Here is a 20,460-nt window from a genome sequence, read left to right on the forward strand (position 1 = left end):
CACCTACATCGTCCACAAGGGACGACTCGGGAACTCAACTCCTACCTCGGGCAGCTCACCTTTCCCCCTATGCCCAGGGGAAAGGTATCAAGCCGTTTGACAGCTGATGCAGGCTGTCAAAACGGCTTTTACGCAGAAACAGGCGGGAGCAGCAAACAGCTGCGTCCAGCGAAGGCGCCTGCCACCGGAAGTCTCAGAAGGCTTTTATTTCAGTTGTTTATTTACTATTTATTGATTTCTATTTTTAAGTGTGTGAGTTGCCCAGAATCATATATATGTGATTTGGCCAACTTCAGATTCAAATATGTGAACAACCAGTTCTCTGTGTGGATGCCGTTTCCAGAAATCCATTCTGGGCCTGGGCAACAAAAAATTAGCTAACGGTTCTGCCGAAGTGGTGCGAACTGGCTGAATCCCATCACTGGCCAACTTATATAAATATAATGGATAAGTAAATAAGTAAACCCCTTTCTCTGAAAAAAACTGCCTGTAGGTGACCATGATGACCTTGTATTGATGTCTTCTTTTCAATTATTTGAGGCTGGACTCTCTTGCTGAGAAAGTGATCCATGTTAAATTGTGTTAAATTGTTTAGAAAAAAGGGGGGAAATAACTACATTTCATAAAGATAACTTTTTGCTTTCTCAGTAGGTGACAGCACATTTTTGACCTAGCTAAGTAGGATCAAGACTAGCTGGTACTTAGGTGACCTGCACATAGTATCAGACCTGTGGGGTAGGCAGGAAAGACAAAAATACATCCCAGTAGAAAGTTATGGCAAATCACTTCCAAATTGTTATCAAGAAAATTGTATGAATCTCTCAATGAAGTCATAGGGAGTCAAGCTCAGATCAGAGGAGACTTTATTGTAACTTATTTTTAATATTTTAACAATACATTGGTAGTCTTCATAAATGATCGGGGCAGAAAACAAATATATGATGAAGGAAGCATCAGACTGAGCTTTTCCTATAGAGTTTAATGTCTAGTAAATTGTATTCTTTGGTAGAATAATGGTTTCCCAACAGGATAAACCAATTTTACATACTTGCTCGAAGAAGTGTAAATTGTAGTGTGCAAATCTGCAACTTATGAGCAATCTTCTAATTTGATAGCATTCTTCCTTTCATCATAACCAAATTATAATTTTACAGTTTTATTTTTAGCAGATCTTTCTTCATACCTCCAGAGCTTTGATAATTTGTAAAATTGATAAATCTCCACTGGCATTTTGCTAAACAGAATATTTAAGTCTTTCTAGCTAAGAAAGAAGGCAAGTGAGGGAGTACAATAAATTGCATAAAATTACGCATGCTGTAGATAAGTGAACTGAAGAATTTTCTGTATTTTTCACAGGAATTTCTATTAAAGCTACATATAGGGCAATTTACCACTAAAAGGAAATAATTAGAGTTATTGGAAGGAGGTACAGACACAGAGGAAAAGGCTATCCAGTATCAAACCTGCCATGCTTACTTGCTAGAAGCAATATTGGGATATTATCTTACTCATCCCCAAATGCATCCTCTTGGCCACTATGTACAGTAACATAAATTAAAATAATAATAGGAAGACAAAAACCATTGAAAATGAAAATGAATGGAAGTGAGTTTGGATAGGTTTGACTTATTTTGGATGATTTCAGAGGCTCATAGAATATACATGAAAATAAATTGTCCCTTTTTCTCTTACATACTGCATTACAAAGATATTCTGATATGATACATTTATGCTTTGATACAGAAATGAACAAGCATCATGTTAAGGATATCAGTTTTGTCTCTCTGGGAATAGGGACACTAAATCTACAGAGTTTTAGAGACATCAACCATCTGCATTTTGATGTTGCACATTGGGTTTGCATAATTATGCATCATAATATACTATTCAGTTATTTGGCTTTGTGCTGTTTCACAAAGCAACACACTTTAAAATATTTGACCGTGGTATTTTGATTTCATCTGCAAAAGAAATTTACTAATTTTAACAGTTCTTTTGAGATTCCTTTTGAAAAGGAATTAGTTATTTTTGGTCAATTGCCTTGTACAGCGTGGCAATAGCATATTAAATGTCTACATATCTGTAAGGTTCCTGACCCTTACTTAAATTTGAGATACCATTAAAAGTCTAATCAGACAACTCAAACTGAGGCTTCTTGAGGAAACATTGCATTAATTGATCAAATAAAACAGATGGGTGGCAAACAACCTGGAACGCTGGCAGAGTTACATCCAGAAGTGCGACACCTTACAAAGTTAGTAGCATTGCTTTATAAACTTTGTTAGCCAATGAAAATCAGACAATAGAGGCATTGCATCATAAGGGAGACATCAATCATTCCTGTACACTCCCTTATTCCCTCCTTCAGTACATCCCATCCATGTACAACCTGGAACGCTGACAGAGTTACATCCGACACCTTAGAAAGTTAGTAGCATTGCTTTATAAACTTTGTTAGCCAATGGAAATCAGACAACAGAGCCATTGCATCATAAGGAACACATCAATCATTCCTGTACACTCCCTTATTCCCTCCTTCAGTACATCCCATCCATGTACATTTTTTCCCACGCTTGCATGAAATTTGTCCCTAATGCAAACGCTGATTACAAAAGCGAGATAGCAATAGTTAGGCTAAACAATTTCTTTTTGTTCCAGTTACAGAACCCTTCATATCTTTACCGAATTACCATTCATAACAGCTTCTTAAAATAAATTAGATTGCCCAGATTTTGCTTGAATGTGTATTTTTGAATGTGCTTGGAAATTAACGTACTTGGAATTTTCCTAGGTTCAATTTAAAAAAAAATCCAGAAGGTAAAATTTAGTTCAAGTCTGAGTTCTCAAATAATGTATTCAGGCATTCTAATATATACTTGTATTCTAATATATACTTTAAATGGAGAGTGTTGTATTTCTAATTAAGATAAATAATATCTGGTATGGTAAACACCTGTTTAATTTATTCATAACCTCTNCCCCCCCCCCCCCCCGTTTTCTTAGCATTTTCTTAACATTTTTCAGAAGTGGTTTGCACTGTCATTTTACTAAGGCTGAGACAGAAAGTGATTGTCAAAAGTTACCCAGCTGACTTCATATCAAAGGCAGGAGTAGCACTTTCAGTCTTCCAGTTTCAAGCCTAGGGTCTGTAACCACTACACCAATCTGGCTTTTGTTTTGCTATCAGTCTTTAAATATTAATAATGTTAAGTCAAAATATCAAAAACATTCTGATATATATGACCAATAAATATGAGTCGAAATCATTCTTGACTCTTTGTGATTGTCTGAACAAGCCCTTGCAGTTCTCTTAATTAATATTCTTATGGTCAATTATGATACTTTGTTTTCCCTATATGTATGTAGATATTTAAGCTGATGATAATTTACAAAGTAGTACTAACAAGGTTGCCACTAGATGGTGGAAATATATATATATTCATGAAGATAGACTTCTAAGTAAATGGGAAATGCCACCTAGTTCCCTTTCTAGTTTACTTATTTTTCTTTTCTCTGAGATATTATTCCTCCATCTTTTTGAGACCTCCATATTCTTTGACCTATTGCACTCAAAAACGGAGAGAAGAGGTCTGGAAGATGAAACAGAATTTCTTCTATCGTCTTTTGTTAAATATGGCTTTTGGTTAAATATGATACTCTTTTACCATTTTATGAGTGTGAAGGATCATTATTGCAAGTTATGAAAACACATCAAGAATGGTAGTTAAAATAGTAACTGCTAATGTTAAAAGGGATCTAATATCTTTTTAAAGATGTGGTAGTAATGTGGTTGCACTGGGGAATTTGCTCTGAGGAGCAAACATTTTGGTAGCCTCTGCTTTAGTTGGGAAATACTAGATTACTTCCCAATATATTGACATGCTGCTTTTCCACTTTTAAATAGGATACATTCCAGCTTATAATGGCAAATTATTGTTGATATAGAAAACAGATAGAATATGGGGCTTAATTATAAAATTTAAAAATTGTTTATGATCTTGAGGGATAACAATTTCTCTCATGAATATGTTACTGAAATAGCTAATCTGGGCAAATGTTTCAGTCAAAATTACTATAGCTGTTATAGCACAGGTTCGTAATTTATGGATATTTGATCTGCGGATTTGTTCTGACAACAATTTTTAAGCATGTTAATTTTCATGATTGCCTCTTTAGGTCTTAATGATATCACAATGTTTGTAATTTAGTATTTGTAACAAGGCATAAGTATTCTTATTATAATAGATGTATTATTTTTGTTGGTTTCCTGTTGTAGTGACAGAAGTTGCTATTTGGATAGGATGAGCATTTATTGACTGGAAACTCTTTGTGTGTGTGCGCGCGTGCGCACGCGTGTGTGTATTTGTGTGTGTAGGTTAGCCAGGAAAGCCAGCTGGGTGACTTTGGGCCAGGCACTCTCTCTCAGCCCAATACACTTCCCAGGGTTATTGTTATAGAGATAATAGGAGAAGGAAAGTGCATTAGACTTGTTGGCCACCTTGAGTTATTTTTAAAAATAAAGGCAGGATACTAACAAACAAACTTGAAATAAGTTAAGGAGGAGAAATATTATCTACTATGCAAAGATGCTTGCATTTTTACAAAGCTGGATTGAGTCATTTGGGTTCATGTTTAATGTTATTCTGCATTAGGTTTGTCTCTGCATGTAGATTTTGTTTCATTTCTAAATATCTAAAAAAGACCAAATGATTTTTTTCTAGTAAATCCTTATGGAGATTTTAGTAGTATTCAATAGTATTGGATCCTTTTCCTATTCAGTTGCATGCATTCTGATATTATAGAACTGGAGACATAGATGAATTTTGTCAGAAGAGTCCAAATTATTTGTACTGTATTTTGCTTTTTCCAGTTTGGCTAATTAAATACATGCATAAAAGTTTTATTTCCTGATGATGTACAAAGTATGGATCCAAAAATCAGAGATAACAAAATCAAAATTAAAGGTATTTGATGGCTAAAATTAATAAATGTAAATCACGTCACAGGGAAATCTTGCTGGAAACAGTATTTTCTAAAATTACTGGGTTAATTAGGAATGAACAGTCAAAGCATATGATAATTTTGGGGGTCATATTGCTGTAGATTCTTTGTGAATGGCTTTAGGAATTCCATATCATACTCCCAAGCAGGGCTTTTTTTTGTCATAGAACGCCCAGAACGGAGTTCCGGCACCTTTTTTGGATGGAACCTTGTAGGGTAGGCAATGCAGGTTGTATGACATGTGTGAGTTCCCTTTTTTTTTTTTTTTTTTTACAAAAAAAGCACTGCTCCCAAGGCTAAGAGTCTGGAAATCTGGCATCTTTGGTGTTTCTCTAATTGCTTCTGAAGTTACTTGATACAGTGTCTCAGACATAAAAGTGGTCTCCAGCTTTATGGATGTTCTTGTTTATTATTATTTTATATTTATTCAACTAGTGCAAAGATGGCTACATGATTTTAGTAATACCTTATGCTGTATTTATAGTGATTAAGATCTGCATTAATAAATTAATAGAGAAGACTAGCTCAGTATGAAATTGAGACATAATCCGCAAGCTGAGGTGAGTAGATGAAAATTGGATAAAAATAACTGAGCAAGAGGATAATAAGTGAAGTATTCCAGAAAGGTCAGAAAAGCAAGCATTAAACAGTCTTGTAACATAAACAACACTTCTTGAATTGCTGTACAGCTAGTGTGTGGCAAATACCAGTTAAATTAATTTCCCTTTCCCCCCATCGAATATGGACTCCTGGTAACAACATGGATGTGTTGTTTTTATATAGTAATGTAGTTTTATCCAGACCTTTTGTCTTCCTAAATTTTTAAAGCTCCCAGGAATATATGAAAATACAACCAAGAATCATTTGAATATGACAAGATAAGGAAAAAGGTAATAAATAATTTTTATTCAAACAGCTATAGGTTTAACATTCTGATGTTACAGAGGTATCCTAATAGGACAAAATCTTGTCTTCATTTTACTTAACATTAATTAGAAAAGCCACTTTGTTTTGGACCATGAGATGTATTCTGTATATTTTAGAATTTTCACATAAATAATTTGTCTGCTACTTATCAGAGACTTCTCTAAATCATTGCTTTTTGATTGAGTGAACTATTTATTTTAAAACATGATAGAGTTTTCAAGATATTGTAAACTTAATCCATAAGTACAACTTAGTATAAATATCTGTGATAAATGTTTCTTTCCTTGCTCAACAAGTGAAGCCAAAGTTTACCTAGCTTTTTGATGGCCTTTCCTATTATTAATTGATGCTTGGCAGATGGTCTAGGACAGGGGTGTCAAACTGCCAGCCCGTGGGCCGGTTGCATCATGCGGAGGTTGCACCCACCCCAGCTCCGGCAATGCGAAAAAAGTCACAATACGTCGCAACACGTCACATGACGCAGCGAGTTTGACACCCGTAATCTAGGATATATCACTAATCACAGCTCTAGTATTGTGTATAATATAAAATATATTTAATTCAAAATAATTGTATGTGCTGAATAGAAGTCAAGCAAAATTAAACTTTAGAAAAGATAATATGAAATATAATCTAGTAAAAATATATTCCACATAAACACATATTTTCTAAATGGATAAAAATGCCCTGCCTTTTTTTCCTGCCTTCCAGGACATGGAAAGTAATAGGGCAGATGTTGTACTTACAGTTCAGAAGAAGCAGAAGAAACAGCAGTTAGCAAATAATTTAGAGCTTTTTAAAATAAAAGGTGATGGTTACTTGAGTAGATGTCAGGGTGAGTTTTATGTTTTTTTTTAATACATGGCAAAAGTGCAAAGATGTTGTTGACAGTGGGGACCAGAAATGTAATGTTGGTACATTAAGTGAGAAAAATATCCACAGAGATAGACAGTATAATTTTTTTTTCAGAATGATGCCAGACTGGCCCTTGTTTTCAGAATTGGCATTAATACCATAACTGAAGAGGAAGAGTTCAGGATAAATGCACATATCCTGTCTACCTTTCCATTCTTGCTAAATGCTTCCAACACTGTATAAAGAAATGCACTTATACTTGATAGAGCAGAAAATGAGAATAATACATTTTCATTGCATATTAGAAAAAGTGTTTGACTATTAAGCCAGAGTTACTCTGGATAGTAAAGATTATAGTTCCTTCTATTTTTTATGAAGCAAGGCTTCAGAGTACGCCTGCACAATATCCAGCCTGGGCATTTTTAAAGCTCAATAAATTCCCTGCTGCCAAATGTCACCACCACTACAAAGGATCTGCAGCTAAAAATGATATTATTGAGAAAGATATTTATGTTTCAATATGTTGATATTTCTAATGCAGGTTGTTCAAGCAGTCTTTTTTGGGATCTGTGTTCTGACTGATCTTTCCAGCCTTCTGACTAAAGGAAATGACAGCCAAGAACAAGAAAGGCAACTAAGAAAACTCATCTCCCTACGTGACTGGATGATGGCTGTCTTAGCTTTTCCCATTGGGGTTGTAAGTACCATGAAAAGAAAGGAATTTCCTTTCAATTTAGAGTTCTTGGTTGGTTCTTGGTTTTTAATCTGTTTTTAAAATATCAGTTGTTTAAAGAAAAGCTCATAGTCACCAGTGCAATTTTATATATTAAAAGTGCCATTTATTTATTGCATTTATAAGTATTTCTATTTAGTCATTCAGTGTAATTATATTAACAAAAATGTTTAGTACATAAGTTCAGTGTGGGCAATATAGGATTGCTATATAGAAAAAGGAACTGTATTTTCCAGCTTTAAATGTATAATTTATATCTATGTCATGCCTCCAAGTTCACATGTAATATAAAAATAATGATTAAAACAATTAAAAGTACTGATAATCAATATAAAGTGCATTTGTCAGAGAAATAGAACAGCAAAAGAGCATAGAGTGCTTAAATGTTTGTGAATTGTTTTTAATTTTCAAAAATTCAGCATCATGACTTAAAACATGATCTGTTCTTTACACAAGTTCTAAAACTAAAGAGAATGTAATTAAAAAAATGAGTCAGAACCATTAGACTTGTTCATTTATTCATTGAGGAAAATAATCCAAAGCTACATATTTGTGGTAAAAGTATGTGAATCTTTGCTTTCAGTTACTAGTGTGCTCCCTTGCAGCTAAAGATTTCCAATTACTCTTAATCTATAGCAGTGATGGCGAACCTTTTAGAGACCGAGTGCCCAAACTGCAACCCAAAACCCACTTATGCATCATTGAGTGCTGAGTGGGTGTGGCCCATTGTGTGGGCGTGGCCCATTGGGTGGGCGTGGCCCATTGGGTGGGCGTGGCTGTGGTGGTAACGGCAGACTGGGTGGGACTAAAAAGTTCAATCAATCAATTCCAACTTTGCAAGATCTTTTTTTTTCCCGCAAGAAGTTGAAATTGACTGATTGAACCTTTTTTTTTTTTTGCACACGGCAGCAGAGGCCTAAAGCGAAAAGGTTTTATAAAACCCAGCTGAAGGCCTAGGACTGGGGCGACGGTGCACGTGCCCACAGAGAGGGCTCTGAGTGCCGCCTCTGGCACCCGTGCCATAGGTTCGCCACCACTGATCTATAGGATTAAAGTCAGGATTTTGACTTAGCCTTTCCAAAATATTTATTTCTTCTGCTTTGGTTGTACAACTCATCTATTTAAGGTTATTGTCTTGCTACATGACCCATTTTCAGCTTCAGTTCACAGATACCCTGACATTTTCCTTTGAATTTTTTGGTGCAATTCAGAGTTCATGGTTGCCATCCCATTCCACTGATATCTCATGATCATTGATGGCAAGTTGTCCTAGTCCTCAAGAGGCAGAAAAGCAGATCCAAACCATGATACTACCACCATCATATTTCACAGATAGCTTCTTACACTGGAATAGGGTTTGCCTTTTGTCAAACATAATACTTTTCATTCACACCAAAATTTTTCTATTTTTGGTCTCATCTTTCTACAGAACACTTTTCCAGTAACCTTCTGGCTTATACACATGGTGTTTTGCAAACTGTAGACTGGCAACAGTGCTCTTTTTGAAGAGTAGTAGCTCTCTCTGGGTTTCTTTGAAAGCTCCTGGATTATTATATGTTTTGTTCTTGGTGTGATCTTCTGGGGAGGATAACATTGGTGTTGAATGGCCTCCATCTGTAAATGATCTTCCTGATAGTGGACTGATGGAGTCCAAACGCTTTGGAAATGATTTTGTAACTTTTTACAGCCTAGTGAGCCTCAATAGCTGTTTCCTCAGAAATGTTACTTTGTTCAAGTCACTCTCCTATGTATCTGTATTATGAAGATCAGACTTAGTTAATGAATAGTCAGAAGTCTGTACTTTAAGTAAGGCAAAACTTCCCACACTCATACCTGCTGAAAATACAATTGATTGAAACACCTCATTCTAATTTCTCCTTAAAATGAATTCATGGTCCTAAAGAAGTGTGGGCAAACCAGCAGGGGCTACAGGCGGGCGGTAGGGAGCATAGGCAGGTTGGTGAGAGCTGCAAGTAGAGAAGTTGCTGCAGGTCAGTGCATGGTATTAAGAGCAGGCTGTGGTGGAGTGGGTGCTATGGAGTATGAGATCTCTGGGACTTTGCCTCTGGGAAGCTGGCAGGGAAGGTTACCAATGGCGATCACGTGATTGTGGGATGATGCAACTATGATAAGTGTGAACTGGTTGCCAAATGCCCAAATCCGATCATTTGTCTGTGTGAGTGCTGTGACATCCAAAATTTCAAGAACTGGTTTAAATACCACTCATTCAGTGCCGTCCTAACTTTGAACAGTCACTGAACTGGGCATAGCTACATAACTTGGTATATCATCTTTGTATATTTTTACTAAGGTATCATTTTGTATATCAATTTTGTATATTTTGCATTTTCAATTTCATTCATTATGCACATTCAGAAGGCTTTTGTTCATTAAAAGAGTTTTGCTGCACACAAAGTCCTTTTCTACTTTCTGAGATGAAGCCGTAAACTCTAATAGGTGCAGTTTCTTAAAAAAACACGTTTTAATACTATCATTGTAATTGGAGACAGTTATGTCTGAATGAAATTTTAGAAAGCTATGTTAAAAAAATTGAACAAATAATGAAAATATAGGTAAAGAATCATAAATAGGGAAAGCAAAGAATCAGTGAAACTTTTGGCAGAATAAAAAAGCCTGCAACGGCAAGAGAGGGGGAACCAAAGAGAAGTGTGAAATATTTTATTATATTTTTCTAGATTTCTAGAGTTGATACATCTTAAGGAATTGTTTTGATCCAGATCTATTTTTTAGTAATTATGTCAATTATATATTGGGACATTTAGATTTTTAGGCAATGGGATGTTGTTGAGTTTTAAGAAATGTTGAATGGGCAACTTGACTAAAATTAGAATCATTTGCTTAAGCCTGCTTTTTGAACCTACCTGTTTCATTAAAGAAGTTCTTGCCACCTGGAGCACCAGATGGTTGCAACCAATGTTGCTTTCATTGGCTGACTTTATTTAGGGACAGATGGAAATTCCTGTCTTTTCCACTTTTACTTCATTGGCAAGGTCAGTATGCTTTCTGTGCTTCACAAAATATTCAAATGCATGCAAGCTTTTTAAAATCATCCATTAATATCAGATTTACTTTTTGAAATCTAGCACTGGAAGTTTCTTTTTTTAATGCTTTTGTTTAATATGATCTTCACTGTTAAATCTTCATGTGGGCCCAAGTGATGTATAACAGGAGTCTGGGTGACTAAATATTACCAAAGTTTGGTGCTAGTTTCACATACTACATCCAATGTGTAATACATAAATATGAAAAGTAATCACCTAGCTTAGTTAATTCAGTTGTGTGAGTTCCTCTTAAAACAGAGCTGATATGAGTCAGCCTAGTCCTATACAAATCTCATGAATTTTGCCTCCTTACATCATAAGTTATGTTTTTAATGCCGTGACCCCAACCGGTCGTAAGTCGAGGACTAAACCGGTTGTAAGTTGAGGACTAAACCGGTTGTAAGTCGAGGACTACCCAACCGGTTGTAAGTCGAGGACTTTCCCTGCCCTGGAGTGCTGCGCATGCGTGGTTCCGCCCCCTGCGCAGGCCGAGGTGTAGCTGGCAAGCAGCAGAGACAGAGCAGGCCGACCACCAGCTGGCCCAGCCCAAGGGAGGTAAGGCACCCGCCGGAAAAGGGGGAAAAATGGCGGACAAAAAAAATGGCGGACAGCCTTGCTTGGCGACCCCCATGAAATGGTCGATCGACCCCAAATGGGGTCCCGACCCACAGGTTGAGAACCACTGATCTAGAGGAACACAATATCTGTAGAACTCTGTAAAAAAGCAATGCCTGTCAGCCTGGAAATATTTACAAAACAATTTCTAAAGATCTGGATTAGATTTCATTGATACAGAATTAAGAGACACAATCTTGAAATGGATTATGTGATCAAAATCACTCCAAGAGCTAACAAATTTTTCCAGTCACAAAGAAGTCATAAAGAAGCCCAGGAAAACATTCAGGGATTTTCACGGTTAACTATGGACTGTGGATTTGGTTTGCACTATCAGAAGAACACTAATTAAAAATAAGATTCATGGAAAAATAGCAAGTGGAAGCCATGGCTCACTAATGACAACATGGATACTATTCGGTAGTTTGCCATAAAGCAAATAGATGACCCCATCCTCCAGTTTTTTGGATTAATGTTCCAGAATCAAAAGTAGAACCATTCAGACTATATAAGTGTCATTATGTCTGGCAGAAACCAAGTATTGCAATAAAAAGGTACCAGCTGCTAGGCATGGAAGTAATATTGTCATGGTATATGGAATATGCTTTGCTGCCTCAGGACTGGTGTAACCTGCCATCATTAAAGAAAGCATGAATTTGCTTTATAGTAGAAAATTCCACAGGATAATATTAAGTAATGATCTGCTGTATTTTAAAGTTTGTGTTGGTATGCCTTCCACATTTGTCATCACCTCCTTAAAGAAGCTTCCTCTCTTCCTATGCTCTCACAGTTTTGACTTCATCACAGAAAATATACTTTTGATTTAAGGATGCAATAATTCAAACACCTACTTTCCTAGGATCATAGAGTTACTATGCAAGGCAGGAAAAGGCACAGCTTTTTTAGCTTTAGTTTTTTTAGGAAAGTATGACAAGTGTGGCATATGTGCATCTGCATCAGCTCTTAAATGGATTTCTGGCTTAGAGCATAAACTTCCCTAATATCAGCTAACCAATCATAAGCGAAAGCATAAATAAGTCGTGCACTGATTCCAGACATACACGCAAAGCTGCAAGAGAACAGGAGAAGAACAAATTCAGCGTTTTAGAATGACCAAATCAGACTCCGGATCTAAAGTCCACAGAAAACCTAGAGGTTGTTCAGTAGTTGAAACTAGAAAACCCTCAAATGTTAACACTGAATTTTGGAAAAATAAGCCAAAATCCTTATCTATCTGGGAGTCTTGACAGGGAAAGTCACAATTGGCAGGGTTAAATCTCCCCAACCAACACACCCTCTCCAGGTCCTCTGCACACATATTGTCCTAGCCACCCACATAATCCTACCCACCCTCCCTAACCCACACAGCCCCTTTCGTGCACACCCTTGTGCACCCTCTCTGATCTGTGCCATGCATATCCTCCTTGATCTGTGTAGTGCCTGTCGCATATTCTCGTGCTTCACTGCATACCCTCCTGATATGCGTAGCACCTCTCATTCACCTCCTCGCATCTTCATGCGCTTTCTCTTTCGTGACCCATGCCATATGTCTTGCACACCCTTCTGGACCCTCACTATGCCTCATACGCACCCATGCACACACTCTTCAAACTACACCATGCCTTTCTTGTTCCCCCTCGCACTTTTGTGAATCCTAACCATGCCATCCATGCCTCTTATACACCTTGGCCTGGGACTTGCAACTTCCTCCAGGCTTCTCCACAGACTTTGATTGCAGGTTGCCAGTAGGAAGTTGCCTCACCTAATGATACTAATGATGGCAACATGATTGCCATTGCTAAGCAGACTCAATTGCTTAACAACAGAAATTCCAATCCCAATTCCATTGTCAGTCAACAATTATCTGTACTATGTCTAGCATTGTTTTATAAGATCTTTATAGTTAATGTGCTGCTATCAAACATATCTCAAGTATGCAACTCAGCATCTTACATTAGAATACATAGGGTTCACATATTTCCCAGGCTCATTGTTCATGGCTACTCTGAGTATAAACTGCATTGAGCAAGGATAAACTGTGATACTTGTATAGTATAATTCGGTACTTAAAGTATTTCTGTTTAGATGGATGAATCTGCTGAGATTCAGTTAGTTCATACATGACACTAATGCACCAAATCTAATAGGTTATTTGTGGTTTAGAGGAAACTACTGTAATCCAGAATATTACTCTAATTGCATACAATATAGATCGTAGTATAATAATGAATACAGATAACCCTCGATTTATGACCATTCGTTTTAATGACCATTCAAAGTTACGACAACATTGAAAAAAGTGACCATTCATTCAGCAGTCATTCAAATTTACCACATCACTGAACAAGGAGACTTACAATCAGTCCTTATCGTTGCAGTTATCACAATCATGTGATAGTGATTCAGATACTTGGCAACTGGCTCACAGTTATAACAATTGTATCATCCTTCAGTCACATGATCACCACTAGCAATTTTCAGTGCAAGCTTCCAGCAAGCAAAGTCAATTGAGAAGCTGGCAGGAGGTTGCAAATGGAGGTCATGTGATGTAATGCCTAGCAGCCATGTGGAATTAACTTAACAATGACAACTAAAATTGCTGCAACTACAATCGTCCTTAACAATGGAGTTGCCAGTCCAATTACCATTGCTAAGTGAAGATTACCTACATATATCTATAAGCTAGCCAACCTAGATTTAAACTAGTTTGTACACTAAAAGTACACACAACAGAACAGTAGTAATTGGTTGATGGTTGATACTAATAAAATGTAATTCTTACTGTAAAAATATGACTCTATATACATATATATGTATTCTTTTCTCTTTGCCCCAGTTTGTTGTGCTAATGTTTTGGAGCATCTATATCTATGACAGAGAACTTGTTTACCCCAAGCTCCTTGATAATTTTATACCAACTTGGCTGAATCATGGAATGGTAAGTACGAAAACACTGTTGTTTCTTTTAAAGAATGTGAAGAAAAAAAATCATTTTTTTCATCTCTAGATATTGAAATACATTATATGAAATGTTCATGGATGTCTATGGTACAATATAATAGCAGAAAAATATCTGATATATTTTTAAAGGAGTAACTTTTCTACAATAGCTTATTGTCACTTACTATTAATATCAATAGGGAATTAGTTTTGCCAAAATTAAGGCCACAGACAAATGTGAAATCACAAAGTTATTACACAGCTGTTAAATCTCCCAAGTTTCAAACATGATTATTTATAAAATATGCATAATACATTAGTTCCCATTAATGGTATTATTCAAATGTTAATATATGTGCTGCTAAAACGAGCACAAGTCCCATTAATGGTGACAAAGTATTATCAAAGTATTCATTTTAAAAACAACTTCATTTCCCTCCCTTCCCAATTTTCAAAAATTCTAGAAGAAAAGGCTCGATATTTCCCCTATTTATGAAAACTTTATTTCTTTACTGAATATTTTTATTGTATTCATGATTTTATGTTTTAACTATCTGAAATGAATATCTTTACTCCATTTTGAAACACCTTTACACTGTATTTTGTTTCTCAATATTAAAAACTATTTAAGGTCTTAGTACAAATATTTAAAAACATGTTAACAATTAGCTTCTTACAGAAATGTATATTTCTGCAGAGTGTCTCAGATTCATAGAGATGTCCACTGAAACAGTGGAATTCATTTTTTTTTATCTTAACTCCTCCCACAAGAAGCTTCTGTGATTCAGGTAGTCTTCAGCTTACAACTATTCGTTTAGCGACCATTCACAGTTAGAGTGGCACTGAAAAAAGTGATTTACAACTAGTCCTCACACTTACAACCCTCACAGCATTCCTATGGTCACATGATCAAAATTCATGCACTTGGCATGTATTTACAATGGTTGTACCATCCTGGATTCATATGATCACTATTTGCGTGATCTTACCACCTAGCTTCTGACAAGCAAAGTTAGTGTGTGTGTGGGGGGGGGGAGAGACAGATTCACTTAACAACTGTGTGATTCACTGTGCGCAGTGATTCACTTAACAACTCTGGCAAAAGTCATAAAGTTAGGTTCAATTCACTTAACAACTGCCTTGCTCGACAATGGAAATTCTGCTCCCTTTTGTGATTGTAAATCAAAGACAATAGATGATTTTTCAATGTTAGGTAAGGCTATGTGAAAGAATCCAAGAGGATGCATTTTATTTATTTATATATTAAGTTAGTATTTAGAATCCCCCATCCCATCATATAAAAATTGCAGAGCATATTATATAGGTAGCCCTCATTTAACAACCATTCATTCAGTGACCATTTGCAATTATGACAGGCCTGAACGAAGGGACCCACACACAAATGTACAATTATTGCAGCGCCCCCACAGTTAATTGAATGTGATCTGGACATTTTGGGTGCCCTGAGATCAAGTGATCGCTATCTGTGATCTTCCCTACTGGCTTAACCAGAAGGAGCAGAGAAGCTGGCAGAGAAGGTCGCAACCTGGATTTTCCTTGGATTTCAGGACAGACATTTTTCAGCCAGCTTTCAAGAGAGCACTGTTTGGTAGAGAGATTCTGTCTCACATGTCTTTTGTCTTTTGCTCTCAAACAGGTTGGGCAAAAGTCCCCTGCAAGGGACCTTTTTCACCCAGCTGGTCTGAGAGCAAAAATGCTGCCCGATGGATTGTTTTTGGAACAGAATCTCTCCAGCAAGCAGAAGAGGAACTGAAGCACTGGGCTGGATTAAGAAAGCTTGGAGCACAACAATCCAAGCTTCTTTTTTCTCCAACCGAGCACTGTAGTTCCATTCTGCACACAGAGGGGAGCTGCCAGCCTTCTTTGATAGGCAGTTCTTTTGCTCTATCCTCATAACGACCCACACAGTCACTGAACAACTGCACCTGGGAAAGTTGAGTCAGGTCACATGGCAACCCACTTTACAACCGTCATTTAACAATCCTAATTCCAGATTCAGCTATGGTTATAAGTCAAGGACTCCTTGTAATAGATTAATATAATTTTGCTTTTTTAAGTATCAAGACACATGACTTCTATAGTGCCATGGCAATGACTACATCCAGATCAATCTTATGTTCCAAGCATTCAAACTACTGCTTCTATTTTATTGTTTATTTATTTTGCCACATTTTTAGCCAAACACAAAATCTTCTTTTCTTAAAAGTTGGCATCTGGTGCTGAAAATGGAAGGGAGTGTACTTAGTGACAGAAGAAATAATTTGCATGTGAAAGTCTTGGGTTTTTTTATTGGCATCTCCAGTTAAAAGGATTTTTTAAAAAAGGAATTTTGAAAAAGAACCCTAAGGCTAAGTTCTGTAGACTGGCTGCCAGTCAGAATAAGATAATAAGAATCTCATATAAGTAATCTAACTTATTAACATACTTCCTATGCTTTAGAAACTTGTTGATAACTATCTTTCCACATAAAGAAAGATCCAGGATTCAGTCTCTGATTGCTTTGCATGATGAACAATGTCTGATGGTGTATAACAACTATGAGAAGTGTTTTAGTGAGAGATTGTATTTTAAAATCACATTCATGGATATAAGAAAAACCATACATTCGAGGGAATGCATTTCACAATATCTATCGTAATCAAGCCCCATTGTATTTCAGAGATATCCTGCTCATTCTTTTGAGTGGAGGACTCAATCTTTCCCAAAGTCATCACCTGAGAGACCATTCATTTGGAATAATTCATTATGTGTGCTGTAATATGTGGTGAAATCCCAACTAGGAGAATTATAATATTTTTTCAATACCTGTTGCTTTAATAGAAAAAAATCAGTGGTTGAATCACAATATTAAAACAACCTATGCAACACTTTGCTGAAATGTAGATGTTTAAATGGGGAATTTAAAAAGAAAACAGGGTTGAAAGGGAATAAAAGCAACAACAGGAGAATGTAAGAAACAAATTTCCTTTCAAAATGAAGTCAGTCTAATTTAACTAATACCTTTATTGTTAGATTTCAAAACATGTAAGAAAAAGAGTGAGTGTCTTTGGAGTACAGATAGTACTTGCTTAGTGACTGCGATTGGGACTGGCAACTCAATTGTTAAGTGAAGCAGTTGATAAATGAAATCACAACTCTGCTTATGATATTACTTCAGCTTTCCTTTGCTTTACAGACCTGCAAGGGTAATAAATACAAGGATTAGTTGCTTTTTTTCATCACTATTGTAATGGAAATGGTTGCTGTATGAGGCAGTTGGTAAACAAGGACTATCTGTACTTACAAATGCAGTGGATGGGATAAAATCTTATTTTGTGATAAATCAAGTAAAAACCAGCCAGTTAGTGTAGATCAGTGTTTCTCAACCTTGACAATTTTAAGGCACGTGGACTTCAACTCCCAGAATTCCACAGCCAGCATTGCTGGCTGTGGAATTTTGGGAGTTGAAGTCCACGTGCCTTAAAATTGTCAAGGTTGAGAAACACTGGTGTAGATTAATACATGGTCTATCTGGTGCAGTGAGGTCGCAGGCAGGAGGGTAGAGTAGCAGTAAGAAAGAGCATCATTTTGACAAAAGGAGCAAGATTATGGATGCCTGTAGTCCAGTGATCAGTAAAGACCTATTTCTGATTACAGTATTTTATCTTCCCAATATAAAAATAGACAGCATACTAAAAAGCAGAGACATCACCCTGCCAACAAAAGTGCATATAGTCAAGGCCATGGTTTTCCCAGTTGCAATGTATGGATGTGAAAGTTGGACCATAAGAAAGGCTGAGCGACAAAGAATTGAGGCCTTTGAACTATGGTGCTGGAGAGTCCCTTGGACTGCAAGGCGTTCAAACCGGTCAGTCCTAGAAGAGATCAACCCTGACTGCTCTTTAGAAGGCCAGATCCTGAAGCTGAAACTCAAATACTTTGGCCACCTAATGAGAAGGAAGGACTCACTGGAGAAGGGCCTAATGCTGGGAAAGATTGAGGGCAATAAAAGAAGGGGACGACAGAGAATGAGGTGGCTGGATGGAGTCGCTGAAGCAGTAGGAGTGAGCTTAAATGAACTCCAGAAGATGGTAGAGGACAGGAAGATCTGGAGGAACGTTGTCCATGGGTCGCAATGGGTCAGACATGACTTCGCAACTAACAACAACAACAATATAAAAATAATTTAGAGACTACAACATCTTCATGACTACTCTAAATTTAAAGATTAAAAGACATTGCTGGTTAATTAATTGCATTATTTTGAAGGAAAAAGTAATATATGTTCAGAGGATATATGTTTATTTAGGCTTCACTCTGAAAGTGTGAAATTCCAAACATTTTTGGTAAGAATATAGGTGTCTGATATAGCAGTTTAATATGTTCATGCTTCATGAGGATCAAGGAAATGCAGTGGAAGGAAAACGCAATTTTCTGTAGACTGGAATTGTTAAAATAATTAGTATATGAAGTGACTGCTTTTTCCCTTATTGTCCCCCTCATAACAAATAATGTGAACATTCTAATGTGTGGGCCTATTATTAATTTCTATATGCAACTCTGTACAAGGCCTTGCTAAAAAACTTTAAAACAAATAGTCTTGTCAATTTTTGTTTATTCAAGTGTTCCTTTGTTTGAGTCACTATGAAACTATTTAGCTGTTGTGGTGTTTCATCGTTATCTAATGTTTTCAAATGCTTTAACTATAATATTATCTTTACTGCTGATTTTCATTTTAATTCACTCTGGTTCTTTGTACATCATAGAAGTGGGAGGGGATATTTCTAATAGAATATTTTATTCTTAAAACATTAACATCATATTAAGTCTTTGGAGAAATTCATGATTTTGGAGTGGACATCAAGAACTTTTATTATATATCTTTTGAAATGAATTATAAATCTGAATATAATTTTATATGTTTCTAAGGGACAAATGTATGTATCTGAATAGATGGCATGAATTCTATAATTAAAATAGATGTTCTGGGTACCGCTAGAGTAGCTATTTTGAGTTCTCTAAAAGGTATCTCTTCAAATTTAGTGACAGGACCACTAAATGGCAAATGCAAGTCAATGTCAGAAAGTGTGTTGTGTATTGAAGCTAGGAATCCATGCTTTATTTATAAAATGTTGGGAACTGAACTGTCACAAGCCAACCAAGAAGCAGATCTTTAGATCATGGAATAGTTTAGTGAAATAATCTGCACAGTACGTAGCAGCTATAAAGAAGCAAATTCTATGGTAAGGGTAGTTAGAAAAGGTCTAATTTAAAACAAATGTAGATTTGAAGTGCTATTCTGGCTGATCTCTAAGAACTGTTTAGCTTATGTGCTATTTTAAACAGTTTATATGAAAGTAAATTCAGTTGATTTACAAATATGCTGCCTTATCACCTAAATATTATTGCCACTTGTAACTATTCAAGCAGAAAAAGATATTTCGCCAATAAGGCCCATCATACATTTGTAATTTATGTTATTATAATCCAGAAATGCCTACGTGGGATTGATTTAAGATCCATTGGCAATTATTTGCTAGTAAATAAATATGTTTTGTTTTCTACCAATTCTCCCTGGGATGCCTCAGATGTTGCTGAGAGGGCTTCAGCTCTCCAAAGCTGGTCTCCAAGAAGCACAGCATGAAGAAAGAAGATCTCCCATCTCTCCTTCCAATTTTAACAGTGCTCATGAGTAGTACATCCATGCAGCAAATCTTAATAAATTTAGTCTTAATAAAATGCGATTAAAATCAGAGAAAATAATATTTTAAATTGTGTTACATTTTAAAAGCTTTGAACTAAGCAAGCATTTTGGCTGATACCAGTTATCTAAAATGTACTGCTCTATTGCTTAGTTTTCTAATCTTGCAGAGTAAACAGAGTAAAATATAAAAAATACATAAATAAGATACTGATTTTTTTGGAAGTCCAGATAAGATTAATGAAAAGATTAAGATGAGCCCCAATCTAGTTGAATGAACAAATGCAATTTATTCTTCATTCATTCTAGTGGAACTCTATATTCTTATGGGATGAAGTTTTAGGTACCGTATTTATCGGCGTATAACACGCACAGGCGTATAACACGCACCTTCATTTTAAGAGGGAAATTTCAAGAAAAAAAAAGGGCTGGCTCGAGAGCGAAAGCAAAAGGGGAGGGGGAGTGGGGCTTCGTTCACACGCGGATCCCCATGCTCGTATTTATTTACCGTATTATGCCCCGGCTGGCGGCGGCGGCAGCAGAAACAGCAGCCTCCTTCCTCGGTTAGCTCCGATTCCCTCCCCCCGTGTCGCCTCTGAGCTGCAGGACTCCGCCGCTTGCTTTAT

The 20,460-nt window shown here is 36.4% G+C and overlaps 1 protein-coding gene across 1 annotated transcript in view; it reads left to right on the top strand.

Moving 5' to 3' along the window:
- AIG1 (androgen induced 1) overlaps positions 1 to 20,460 on the top strand; it is a 68,391-nt gene that overhangs the window by 8,239 nt on the left and 39,692 nt on the right. The window contains exons 2-3 of the mRNA XM_015815305.1: positions 7,325 to 7,480; positions 14,030 to 14,131. Coding sequence (XP_015670791.1) covers positions 7,325 to 7,480; positions 14,030 to 14,131 — 258 coding nt within the window. The remainder of the gene's footprint in view (positions 1 to 7,324; positions 7,481 to 14,029; positions 14,132 to 20,460) is intronic.

This window comes from Protobothrops mucrosquamatus, unplaced genomic scaffold (assembly GCF_001527695.2).
Source record: "Protobothrops mucrosquamatus isolate PMUCROS unplaced genomic scaffold, P.Mucros_1.0 scaffold335, whole genome shotgun sequence".
Classification (NCBI taxonomy): domain Eukaryota; kingdom Metazoa; phylum Chordata; class Lepidosauria; order Squamata; family Viperidae; genus Protobothrops; species Protobothrops mucrosquamatus.